Source organism: Populus nigra, chromosome 9 (assembly GCF_951802175.1).
Source record: "Populus nigra chromosome 9, ddPopNigr1.1, whole genome shotgun sequence".
Classification (NCBI taxonomy): domain Eukaryota; kingdom Viridiplantae; phylum Streptophyta; class Magnoliopsida; order Malpighiales; family Salicaceae; genus Populus; species Populus nigra.
In genome coordinates, this window is record NC_084860.1 from 16,961,716 (window position 1) to 16,974,168 (window position 12,453).

Genomic DNA, 12,453 nt, shown 5'->3' on the forward strand with positions numbered 1-12,453 from the left:
TGTCCCTAAGACTTACCAGTAAGTTACTGTAACCGGGTTTGTTGGGTCAACTTGTGCGCCGGCAAGCTTAACATATATTTATTTTAAGTTTTGGATATTTTTTTAAATAACTCAAAAGACGTTTTAGATAAATAAAAATCTTTAGAATTAAAATTTTCGGTCCTCGTCTGAATTTAGCACGATAAAAAAAATTATTTTAAAAAAATAACACATTTTATTTAATTGTGTCAACATTATTAATAAATATTTCCTCTTTTTTTAGTTTTTTTTAATTTAACATGGGTGTCCGGGCCAGTTTATGCGCACCTCGATTAATCTTACGGGTCTTGAAATTAACGATCATATAACCCTCCCGTGACCATCATATGAGCAACTATAAGGCTCGAATCTGAGATCATAGAGAAAATAAATTTTTTGATTCCAAACTCTTAGTACTGACCGCTAATTAAATAGTTTATCAATAAATATTTCTGCTTATTAGAGTAGATGTCATTCCCCCGTCAGAAATGAGCCTAATTCTCAAGTAAAGAATCTTCAAATATAATTATTTTATTCAAAAAAGTTGACTTTAACTTCCATCAACCACATGGCAAGCCACGGAGAAGGAACAAACATATTAATTATCTGGAAGATGCATATGAAATCACCCGCTTGAATTTCAAGAAAGCAATGTCTACCACTTGAACAAACATATTAACATATTAATTTTTTTGTTTCAATTTTTTTTTAAATTTTTTTTTAAAATTATTTAAACATATTGATATTAAAAATAATTAAAAAAAAAAACGTTGAGAAATAATTAATATTAAAGTCTCAGACACCACTGAGCCGACAAATCTTGTAATTATGGGTATAAACAACGTGAATATCGTGCAAGACGAGATCGGTATGAATATTTGATGAGCAGCACTCCTTTTCAAAGAGAGGTTGAGGGGACAACACTTGCGACTTTAGAGATACTCCTGGCTCCCTCGTTAGATTTCTGTCTGCAGCACTGTCTCTTTTTTCTTTTTCTTTTTTCTCTTCGTTTTGGAATGTTGCTAACCATAGAAAATAAAAACAAAGCTAATTATTTTTATGATGTCTAGTTGCATGTATGGCATGCTTCTTATGCATAGATAATAAAATGGAAGATTATGGAATTAAATAAATAGGTTAGGTCTCGAGTTTGTTATTAAATTAACTTTAAAATGTTAGCACAACTGGGTCCAAGTTTATTACTATTGTCCTTTTTCTTATAGATTTCAGTTACTTCATCATATTATGGTTCACATTTGACTACAAGATTATTGGCAGGCAGAAAATTAAATGCGATTTTAGACTAGCACACTACTCATCTTTGCCTATATGAACCCACCATTCCATCCTCTGTAACCTCAAATCTTCACAAGTTGCTCCCAAAACTATTGAACAGATTCTTTAGCATAAAAAATAGTCATGGAGGTAATATGTTTATTGGTGTCCATGGTTTTTTTGGTCCTAGCACTAGCTATTAGCATCTTTGCTTTCAAGTACTCATCCCACAGTGCCAAGAACCTGCCACCAGGGAGCTTAGGATGGCCTATCTTCGGCGAAACGCTTGATTTCTTGTTTGGTAAGCCTGAAAAGTTTGTTTCTGACAGGATGAAGAGGTACTCTTCTGATATCTTCAAGACTAAGATTCTTGGAGAGGAGACTGCTGTCATATGTGGCCCTGGTGGACACAAATTCCTCTTCTCCAATGAGCAGAAGCTTTTCACTGCCTTTCGACCTCATGCGATGCAAAAGATCTTTCGTTCCTATCAAGCTGCTGCTCCTGCTCAAATTCCACGCGAAGCTGAGTCGAAAATATTAAGGTCGCCAGGGTTCTTGAAGCCTGAGGCATTGGTCAGGTACTTGGGGAAAATGGACTCTATCACACAGCTGCATATGCAGACTTATTGGGAAGGAAAAGATGAAGTCAAGGCCTTTGCTCTTGCTAAGACACTGACTCTGTCTCTTGCGTGTCGCTTTTTCTTGGGCTCGGATGATCCTGAACGTATAGCTAGGCTTGTCAGCAATTTTGATGATATGACCTTGGGGATGCATTCCATTCCTTTAAATGTCTATGGAACAACTTTTTACAGAGCTAACAAGGCTGCAGCTGCAATCCGCAAGGAACTACGAATAATAATCGATGAGAAAAGGGCTGATATGTCCAAAGGAGCACAGGTGCAGGATATACTATGCCACATGATCTTGGCCACTGACCCTTCAGGCAAACACATGGCAGAGGCTGAAATTGCTGACAAGATCATGGGTTTACTAGTTGCAGGATATAGCACAGTGGCTACTGCTATGACTTTCTTTATGAAAAACGTTGGAGAGAGGCCTGACATTTATGCTAAGATCCTAGCGGGTAAAGAAATCATTCTCTCCTGTTTTTGATGATTTTGAGTATCAACACACACACACACACATGATTGTCATGTTACTGTTCTTATCAATGGCCTGTCTTCTTGAAATCCAGAGCAAATAGAGGTTGCAGCAGATAAAAAGGCTGGAGAGCTGCTAGATTGGAATGACATTCAGAAGATGAAATACTCATGGAACGTGATGCATGAAGTGATGAGGCTCACACCCCCACTCCAGGGAACTTTCAGAGAGGCCCTAACTGACTTTACTTACGCAGGATACACCATTCCAAAGGGATGGAAAGTACGAGATAGTTTTTGTTCAAGTCCATAATTGTCTGCACTGCTTTACACATCATGCTTTCCACTAACTCTTGATTTGCTCTACATTTGCAGATATACTGGACTGTTAGCACAACAAACAAGGATCCACAGCACTTCCCAGATCCTGAGAAATTTGACCCATCGAGATACGACGATGAAAAGGTTTTTCCTCCGTTCACATTTGTGCCTTTTGGAGGTGGCCCTAGGATGTGCCCTGGAAAAGAGTATGCTCGACTAGCTATTCTGACTTTTGTTCACAATGTGGTGAAGAGGTTCAGATGGGAGGTAGCATTTCCTGTGGAAAAGATCGCTGGTGACATGATGCCAACCCCTGAAAAGGGACTTCCAATTCGCCTTCAGTCACGCCAAGCCGAAAGGTTTGCTTACTTTTAACCATTACCTTTCTCTACTGTCAGGATTGTAGCTTTCCACCCTTTGGCCATGTCACTTTCTTTAGTTTCTTGCAAAACTCGGAGTTAAGCACCTTTTATTTTCTGTAAGATGATGAAAGTGTGATAATTGTTGTTTTAAAAGTTTTTTATATTTATAATTAATATAATATATTTTTTAAAACAAATTTTGCTAAACGCAATACCAGGCTAGTTTCTTGCAGATTGACTACAGCAACATTTTTTTATTAGTTTCTTGCAAGACCTGGAGCCACGCAAGTTGACTAGGGGGGCAGCCCAAGCTTTAACTATTTTTTATTCTTAAATAAAAAACCCTAAAACCTGTCGTTTTAATAAATAAATAAAAGACTTTGACTTTTTCTATAGACCTGATTGGGCTACATCCCAAGCCATTCTTTATTGCATGTGTACAAAATTTTCCTTACGCAGCTTCATGTGCACATCGAACAGAGGTCCTGTTAACTTCGCGATTCCAACGTAAAACGAGAAAAGAATTGCTTGTAAAAGGTTGCCAGATTCTAAGATCTCTACAATTGAAAAGAAAAAGGTTTAGGAAAAACATACAGCGCCTGTGAATTACGAGTGGATTACAAACAAGTCCATTATAATCTAAATATTTTGGTTCCAGGTCCAGCCATCCAAAATTTAACTTGGCATTCACTTAGTTGGAGGGAGAAGAGCTCAACACAAGGCTAACTCGCATGCAGAGAGCCTGACACTAACAGAAGTACATAACAAAGTGCCCCAAAAATTTAATAACACAGACACCACCAAACATCGAGATATATCACTTCAAGTCTCAATTTACTCTAGGCAAGAAATTGTCAATGCCACATTTCCACAGCATCTTTTTTTCAATGGACATCAGGCGATCAGCTTCATGTAGCTTGAGCACATGCATCATGCACCCAAAATCGCAAACATTATAACTTAGTTGAAGGCCTGCACTGCGCCAAGTTTGTTTCGTCTAATGATCAGATTTGCTAATATAACTTTTCCTCTTGGTAGTGGATACTCTGCTAGAATAACATATTGTGATATAACATCGACCAAATCCTACACTAGAATATAAGAGAGATACACAGTAATTGAAGTCACTTGCAAAGTTGAAATGAGTTCAGACAAAATCAACAAGAAACCTTCACGACAGCACTTGAAATAACCTTCTTCTACAAATTCCATCTGAAAACGTTCAAGGCACATACGACCTGCAAGAGAAAGATGATCAAAGTGAGCTTTCCAGGACAAGCTTGGAGTACAGTGCAACTGGAATGCAATCTTACAATTGAGATATGTTGACAGCATTATAACGTTTTTAGCATCTGATTTATATCTCCAAATAAATCTGCCTAGAGTTGGTTAATAAGCAAGTCCTTGGTAATATTAAAAGTCGTGTCAAATCTAAAAATAGCTGGAACAAAAATATACAAATCTTTTAATAAATGCAAGCAAAACAAGCAGATTTTAATATAGCCACAAAAAAAGCGTTAATGAGCTAAGAATGTTACTCGTTCAGCAATGAAATCTGTGGGTAGTCAATGAATAAAATCACAAACAGAAGCAGATACAAAATGCTATCTTTTAGCACCGAGACTGAATAGGAAAAACATCTAACACTTTTAGCCACGTTTGTGTTTCCTAAAATTCTAAGTGAACCCAAATATGACATGCTGGGTAACTAATAAAATGACAAAAGACCCATTCAAACCAACCCCTCCTGGAATTGGTGATGATGAATGGATGATTAATGTTCTGGGGAAAATGCTTCAAGTTTGTTGGAATCAATAAGGGTATATAGAAACTTATATTTTAAAATTATGCACTTAGTGGCAGCTACAAAGTGGATTATGACTAAATGGCGCCACCACACAATGTGGTATGGGCCAGTGTTAATGGGGTCAAATATTCCCTTGTCAGTACACTCCATATTCCACAGGAACAATGATGACGGGGAGCATTATGTATTCCCACCATCTCTAACGATATAGACATAAATTAAGAATCTAATACATCTGTACATATAAGTGCACTTTCATTTGAAAGCCTGTCAGACAACCACTTCAAACTCATAGTTCAGCGGCATAACTAACAAATAAAAGGCTTTAGTGCCTGTTTGGGGATGCGGTTCAGCATGCTTTTCATGAAAATTTGAAAAAAAAATTGGCTTCAAATTAATTTATTTTTTTATGTTTTTGGATCGTTTTGATGTACTGATATCAAAAATAAAATAAAATAATATTATTTTGATACATTTCTGAGCAAAAAGCACTTTGAAAAACAACCGCTACCACACTCTCAAACACCCCCTTAGTAAAAGAACCACATTCTACTTGGTTAAAAAGCATATGCCAAACTCATAACTATCTAGATCAAACATCAAGTTGGTGAATATGCAGACACTTGGAATAACAAACCTGGTAATAAATCAATTGATAACAGAAAATTCCTAACATTGCACAAAACACATTAGGGGTGAAAAATTAGAATGCCTGGTCACAATTCAAATAACTGTTTACTCATTCATCAACTAAAAAGAAGTAAGCAACTGCTCAGAAAGTTTGGGAACTACAGTTACTATAAGAGCAACAAGCTCAGTGTTTCAGAATTCCTCCTAAACCGAGATCTTAGACCAAGACCTAAACTTCAGCAGCATGGAAAACTGAAATAGGATCATCACGAAAAACATTTATAGCTAGCTTCCTCATACATGCAATTAATTTATTTTTTCTTGCCACAGCTAAATTCGAGTTTCAAAATTAATTACTTATCCAAATGATCAACATCAGAATAGAAACACTATGACTAAGTTTATGTTTTCAACAATTCTGTTTTCATTGAAGCTATAAACCCAAATCCTGTCACCCAGTTAGTAACATATTTCAATACAAAACAATCAAAATATAAGATTGATAATACCAGTTATTGAACATATTATTAAATGGCAGAAATAGAAAACACAAGTTGCTGATAAATAAATTCATTCAATCAATGTAATTAAACAAACTCAATCCTATCAACTTCGTCTAAATCTCCAGGTCTAAGAGATTGAAAAGCAAGTAGACATTCAAAATCCATTAATCAAACATCAAAAGTAGGCATACCTAATCACTATTGCTGCTGATTCTGCTGCTGTTGGGAATTGGGAGGAGGTGGCATACCCGGACGAGGGGGTCCAAAAACAGGAACATGACCACCAGGTGGAAGTGGCATCCCAGGACGGGGTGGAGGTGGTGCTGACATTCCAGGTCTTGGTGGAGCAGGTGGTCCTCTCATCATTTGTACCTGTGGCTGTGGTGGCCCTCCCATTGGTCTCTGGGCAAACTGTGGTGGCATCGGGAAACCCTGTGGGGGCCTAGCAGCAAATTGAGGTGGACCTGGTGGAGGTGGACCCCGGCCCATTGGTGGACCCTGGCCAGGATATGGCATAGGAGGCATCTGACCAGGTGGCCGGACAATAGGTGCACCACCAGTTGGCAGACCACTTCCTGCAGGGTAGGTCATGGGCGGAGCAGAAAGTTGAGGACGAGAGAGTTGTGGCTGCATCATGCCAGGGGAAGGCCCACCAACACCACGGACAGGACCTGCTAGGCCAGGCTGCGCCTGAACAAGAGGAGCAGTAGGAATTCCGCGGCCAGCAGCACGACCAAGACCGGGACCAGCAACAGCTGCAGCAGAGACAGCCTTGGCACGAGACTCTTCAGGAGGAGGAGGGCCCTCAACAGTCATAGAGATGACCTCTTCACCACGAAGGAGAACAAGGCCAAGAGTACGGCGGTCCTCACGCTCCTCATTATTCTTCTTGCCCTTTGCTGGTGGGAGCTTACGGAACTCCTCACAATCACCAAGTACAAGGTTCATGTGGCGATCAAAGGCCATGAATTTCCCTACCAGCTGCCGGCCATCTTGGATGGTCACACGCATCCGGTAGTTGATATATTGGAGCATCTTCGAACTCTTTGACATCGACATTTTTGCAATCTACAGTTTCTTCAGCAAAATGTCTTTATATATCCAAATACTGCTTGCATTAGTTTAAAAAGTATCAACAGTTCTGGTCTGAGCACAAATCGCCAAATCCAAAAGTAAGATCTTTAAAAGCCAGCTCCAAACACAACCATATTGCATCAAGAACAAGATAAGACAGAGAAGCAAAAGAAACCCTCTTTCAGTTTTACAGAGATTCATTAACTGAAACAACACACCGATCATTCTTAGCTAAATACAAAAATCCAGAAAATTAGTTAATTAATTTGACACGATAGTACTGCTATTATTTCATTTTTCTTCACGAAAACCCATCCTTTTGTCTCTTCAAACATTTAATTACTTAACACATTGGAAAACAAAAAAAAAAGGTTTCTCATATTACTTATCCTAGTCTTAGATTCCAAAATTCAAGCACCAAAAATATAAAAATTCACTACAACTACCATTCCAATCCACCCATCATCCGAAAAACGAAAAACCCATCAAATAAAACAGAAAAAATAAACCTAAAAAACCCAGATTTCAGCAAAACCAAATCTGGGTTTCATTTTCCACTCATCCATTACATAAAACAACAAAATCCCACCTCGTAAAACAAGAAATACGAACATAAAACCCCAAAACTAAGCTAAACAATGCACAAACAACAGGGTCTCAAAAATCGAAACTTCTGCTGAAAAATAATATCAGAAAAAAAAACCAAAAGAAAACGGCAAACCTGAAAAGTCTGGCTCTTTACAGGAGCCCTCTTGGAAGTTGTAAGCCTCTTTTTCAAGGTTTTGGTTTTCGGGTACTGAGAGATGGAATCTGTAAGAATTAGGGTTTACGTGAGTGAAGAGTGGGGCTTTTCGTTTTGGTTTGAAAGAGTGAGGGAGGGAGGGGGGGTTAATTAGAACACGCACGCAGGGGTAAAATGGTCAAGTAGAATAAAGAATGGATTCGGTGTAGTCAGGTACTAGATACATAACCCATGCGATGCCGCAGGTTATTTTTTTACATAAAAAATATTAAAAAAAATTAAAAATTTTGGGGTTTTCTGCAAAGTTATACCCAAGAATCTTAGTTTGACTACAACGTTGGACCTAAGAGTAATATTTATAATATTAATAATAAAATTAAACTTGCATGACCCAAGTTTAAGTGCGTCTGGCTGCAATACCAGACCCAAAAATATTAGATGTGGGTCTGGTTATAAGGTCGTGTTATAAAAGTGTGATAATTAAATAGATTAATGAAAAAAACAAAGAAAAAAAATCAATAGGAAAGAAAAAACTAGTGAAGAAAAAAAATTGAATTAATTGGGTTAACCCTTTAAACCAGGTTATCCCGTAAAACCTGGGATTCGCGTCATGAAAGTTTAATAACTAAATAGAAAAAAAATGACGGGTTAACCCAGAATTAACCGGGTTAACCCATTAAACCAAGTTAACCCGTCAAGCCTAGGATACATGTCATGAAAATATGAAAGTCTGATAATTAAATAGAAAGAAAATTAATTTTAACAAACTAAACTAAATGAAAAAATAACTCATCAAAAATTAAAAATAAAAAACAAAAGAAAAAAATAGTTATATAATAATTATAATAATTATTATAATGAAAAAACATGGGGAAAATTAAAAAAAAAACAAAAAAAAAACGTGGGGAAAGCTAAAGCTAAATTTTCAACCAACTCAATATTAAAAAAATAAATTTAACAAAGATAATTTTAAAAAAAATATGTGGGGGAAACACTGCAGCCAAACAAAAACCATGTAAGGAAAACACTGTAATAATTCATAGTGTTGTTTTTTTTAAAAAGCTACAAAGCTAAGTTCTCAACCAGCTTAATATATAAAAAAAACCGACAAAGGCTATTTAAATAAAAAGTCAATTTTGGGTAAAAGAAATGAAAAAAAACATGTAAAAAAAAGGAAACAAAAGCGGAAAAAAAAACACGTGAGGGAAGCTACAATGTTTTAAAAAAAAGACAAAAAAACTAAATTTTCAACCAGTTTAATAGTAAAAACATAAAATCAACAAAATAATTCTGAAAAAAACAAAAAAAAAGAAAATATGTAAAAAACGACAATTTTGGGAAAAAAGAAATAAAAAGTAAAAAAACATATGGGGAAAGTTAAAGCTAGATTATCAGCTAGTTTAATATTGAAAAAATAAATTCGATAAAACTAATTTTTTAAAAAAATATATGAAAAAACACTACAACAAAACAAAAATTATGTAAGGGAAACAATGTAGCAATCCATATTTAAAAAAAAAACTACAAACCTAAATTCTCAACCAACTTAATATAAAAAAAATAAAATCTACAAAGATCATTTTGAAAAAAAAAGAATAAAGAAATTATAAAAAAATAAAAGAAAACAATATATGAGAATATTATAGCAATCCACAATGTTTTAAAAGAAAAAAACTACATAGTTAAATGTTCAACCAGCTCAATCTTTAAAAACAATTAGCAAAGATAATTTTGAAACAAAAAAAATTTTAAAAAAAGAAACAAAAAAAAAAGAAATCAATTTTGGGTAAAAAAAATACAAAGCTAAATTCTCAACCAACTTAATAAAAAAAAATCTACAAAGACCATTTTGAAAAAAAAAAAAAAAGAAGAAAAGAAAACAATGTATGAGAATATTATAGCAATTCACAATGTTTTAAAGAAAAAAACTATATAGTTAAATTTTGAACCATCTTAATATTTAAAAAAATTAGTAAAGATAATTTTGAAACAAAAAATTAAAAAAAAAGAAGAAAAAAAGAAGAAGAAATCAATTTTGGGTTAAAAAAAGGAAAAAAAAACATGTTAAAAAAAACCCAAAAAAAAAACCCTGCTACTGCTACTACAGTGAAAAACCCACGCGTTTTAGAGTTCTTATTAATATTCTTTTGAGCGTACAGAGAGTATGGCAGGATTTTTATTAAAATATTTTTTATTTTTAAAAAATTATTTTTGACATTAACATATTAAAATAATTTAAACATACTAAAAAATATTAATTTCAAGTAAAAATAAAAAAAAATTATTTTTTTTTAAAAATATTTTTAAAATATAAAAATATAAAATACTTTAAAATTTATACTCATTGATAATAAACACAAATAGATTTTAGTATGGACAACAATTTAGCAGAACCGTCTCTCTGAGCTTCACTTTATCATATGATTTTTTTTAAATAATTATTTTGCTTAATAATAAATGTTGAATAGGATATTATAATTATTATAAATAAAGCTAAAATATGTGATTTTTTTACTATTTAAAAAAATACTGTTCACTTTCTTATATTTTTACTGTTGATTAAAATAATATAAATTTTGTAAATTTTTAATTTAATCCTCAAATGTTTTTTTTACATAATTAAAAAAAAATTAGAGCTCAATTGCATTTTTTTTTGTAGGGGATGGTTGAATTGAAAGAAATATGACTAAAATAGAAAACAAATAGGTGGTGGATTGAAAATTTTGGTCAAAAATTCATTTGAGCCTCTCATCTTTTTTAATTATTAGGTGACCAGTCTCTTAAAATTTATAAATTCAATTTTGATACTACACTTCAATTTACTCATTTTTAGTCCTTTTTTAATTGAAAAAGAGAGAGGATATCGTCGAATTTTAACTTAGAAAGAGAAAGTGTTCGTTGGTGAGGAATCCAACCACCAAAACAATTATTTTTTTTGGTGTTAAGATTACATGTTTTTTTTTTATGAGAGGAGTTAAGATTACATGTTTTTTTTTATCTTAAAAACACCTAAAAAGTCATATATGAGCTCAAGAAGTTTTTTTGTTTCGGGTGGATTTCACGTTTTAGGGTAATTTTATGTTTTTTGTGGCCGTGGATTAATTTAGCAAGGTCTCTAGGGTGTTTTCTAAGTGTTTTGGACCAAGAAGTGGTTAAAATCAGTTTTTGGATAAAAAAAAGACCTCATTTTTCTGGCCACCACAATGGCTGGATTCAAGGGATGAACTAACGACACGTCATATACTGATGCAGGTGACGCGTCATTTTTTTCTAATGCATGGGGCATACGATATCTCGCTCATCCCATTAAATTTCAAAAAAATATATAGGCCTGCGTGCCAGGCGTTGCTTGATTGGGCCAGGATCTAGGTCGGGCCTTCCAAACCCAACAACAGCTAGCCTGATTCTTTTAAAAAAATCATTTTTTAAAAAAATAATGCATTAATTGATATTTTTTTCAAATAAAATTTGGGTTTCTGCTTTAATTAGTTTGTGATGAATTTTTAATAATATTGTGTATGTTTAGTTTTTAAAGAGCTAGGTATGATTTATGTGATTTGTTTTTTAATTTTATATAAATTAAATTTGTTTTTTTAAGTATTGGTTTTCTTCATATGTGCAACCTTGTGTTTTTTTATTCAATAAATTTTATGTGGATGTTGACTTCTATTATAAATTTTATAAGTTTTTCTATTACAATTTATTTTAATAGAGAAATTCATTAAACACAACAAAGTAAATTACTCGTGTTGCAATGTTAAATATTTTGATTTTCATTTGTTACTTAGTTTTTTTTATAGCATTTTAGTATTTGATTGATATTTTATTTTGTGATTGTATATTTTTTTATCATGTAGTTAAATAAGAAATAGTTTTGGAAAAAAAAATTATAATCTCATTGGTGTCTATAATCCGGTTAAAAAATGCTTCAAATTAATTTTGTGTTTTAAAAACGTTTTTGAAAAAAAATTAGAATTTTTTATTTTCTTCTTTGCTTCAAATTAATTTTGTTTTAGTATTTTTAAATTGTTTTAATGTGCTGATGTTAAAAATAAATTTTAAAAAAATTAAAAAAATATTATTTCAATATTAAAAAATACTTTAAAAAATAATTGCTATTATAATACCGAATGAGTTCCTAGTGTGTATATGATATTTTGGTAAATTATTTAATTGTGATCTGAGAAAATAGGATTAAGAAAAATTAAAAATTATATATTTTTTTAACCAAAGTTTAAAAAGAGAGTTTTTAGTAGAATTCCTTTAAAACTGTTGCGTCAAACACTTTTAAATCGTAATATATCGCATCACATAAACAAACGGATCTTCAGCCTAAGAAATGCTGCAAAATCCATGGTTTATGAGATCAGATTTTTTTTTTCTTTTGCTGTTACCGACTACCTAACATGTTGTAATAGGGCAGGTTCATGAGCTCTCGACGTACGGGCAATGCCAGGGACAGGTAATCCCTGTAAATGAAGTCATTCATATATCTTATCTTTTCTCCCATGCTTGTTCAAACTTAACTGAGTCGGTTTAGGTATTCCACATGATCCCCACCAGTAATGTGGCTAAGAACTGAGTTAGAATCCGAGTATGGAGTGAAGGCAGGCTAAGCTAA

At 33.5% G+C, this 12,453-nt stretch overlaps 2 protein-coding genes across 6 annotated transcripts; one reads left to right on the plus strand and one right to left on the minus strand.

Moving 5' to 3' along the window:
- The first annotated feature begins 1,154 nt into the window (after positions 1 to 1,154).
- LOC133703435 (beta-amyrin 28-monooxygenase-like) lies at positions 1,155 to 3,283 on the plus strand. Its single transcript, XM_062127934.1, has 3 exons — positions 1,155 to 2,377; positions 2,489 to 2,676; positions 2,769 to 3,283. The coding sequence occupies exons 1-3, from the start codon at positions 1,438 to 1,440 to the stop codon at positions 3,087 to 3,089; spliced, it is 1,449 nt and encodes a 482-aa protein (XP_061983918.1). The 5' UTR covers positions 1,155 to 1,437; the 3' UTR covers positions 3,090 to 3,283.
- A 608-nt stretch (positions 3,284 to 3,891) lies between these two features.
- On the minus strand, positions 3,892 to 7,970 carry LOC133703436 (uncharacterized). Of its 5 annotated transcripts, none has more exons than XM_062127939.1 (3): positions 7,812 to 7,970; positions 6,208 to 7,084; positions 3,892 to 4,314 (listed from the first exon to the last, which is right to left on the minus strand). In XM_062127939.1, the coding sequence occupies exon 2, from the start codon at positions 7,073 to 7,075 to the stop codon at positions 6,215 to 6,217; it is 861 nt and encodes a 286-aa protein (XP_061983923.1). In that variant the 5' UTR covers positions 7,076 to 7,084; positions 7,812 to 7,970; the 3' UTR covers positions 3,892 to 4,314; positions 6,208 to 6,214. The 5 variants fall into 5 exon arrangements, with proteins under 5 accessions (XP_061983923.1, XP_061983924.1, XP_061983922.1 ...); XM_062127940.1 differs by having other exon boundaries at positions 6,208 to 7,093; XM_062127938.1 differs by having other exon boundaries at positions 6,208 to 7,107.
- Positions 7,971 to 12,453: the final 4,483 nt, after the last annotated feature.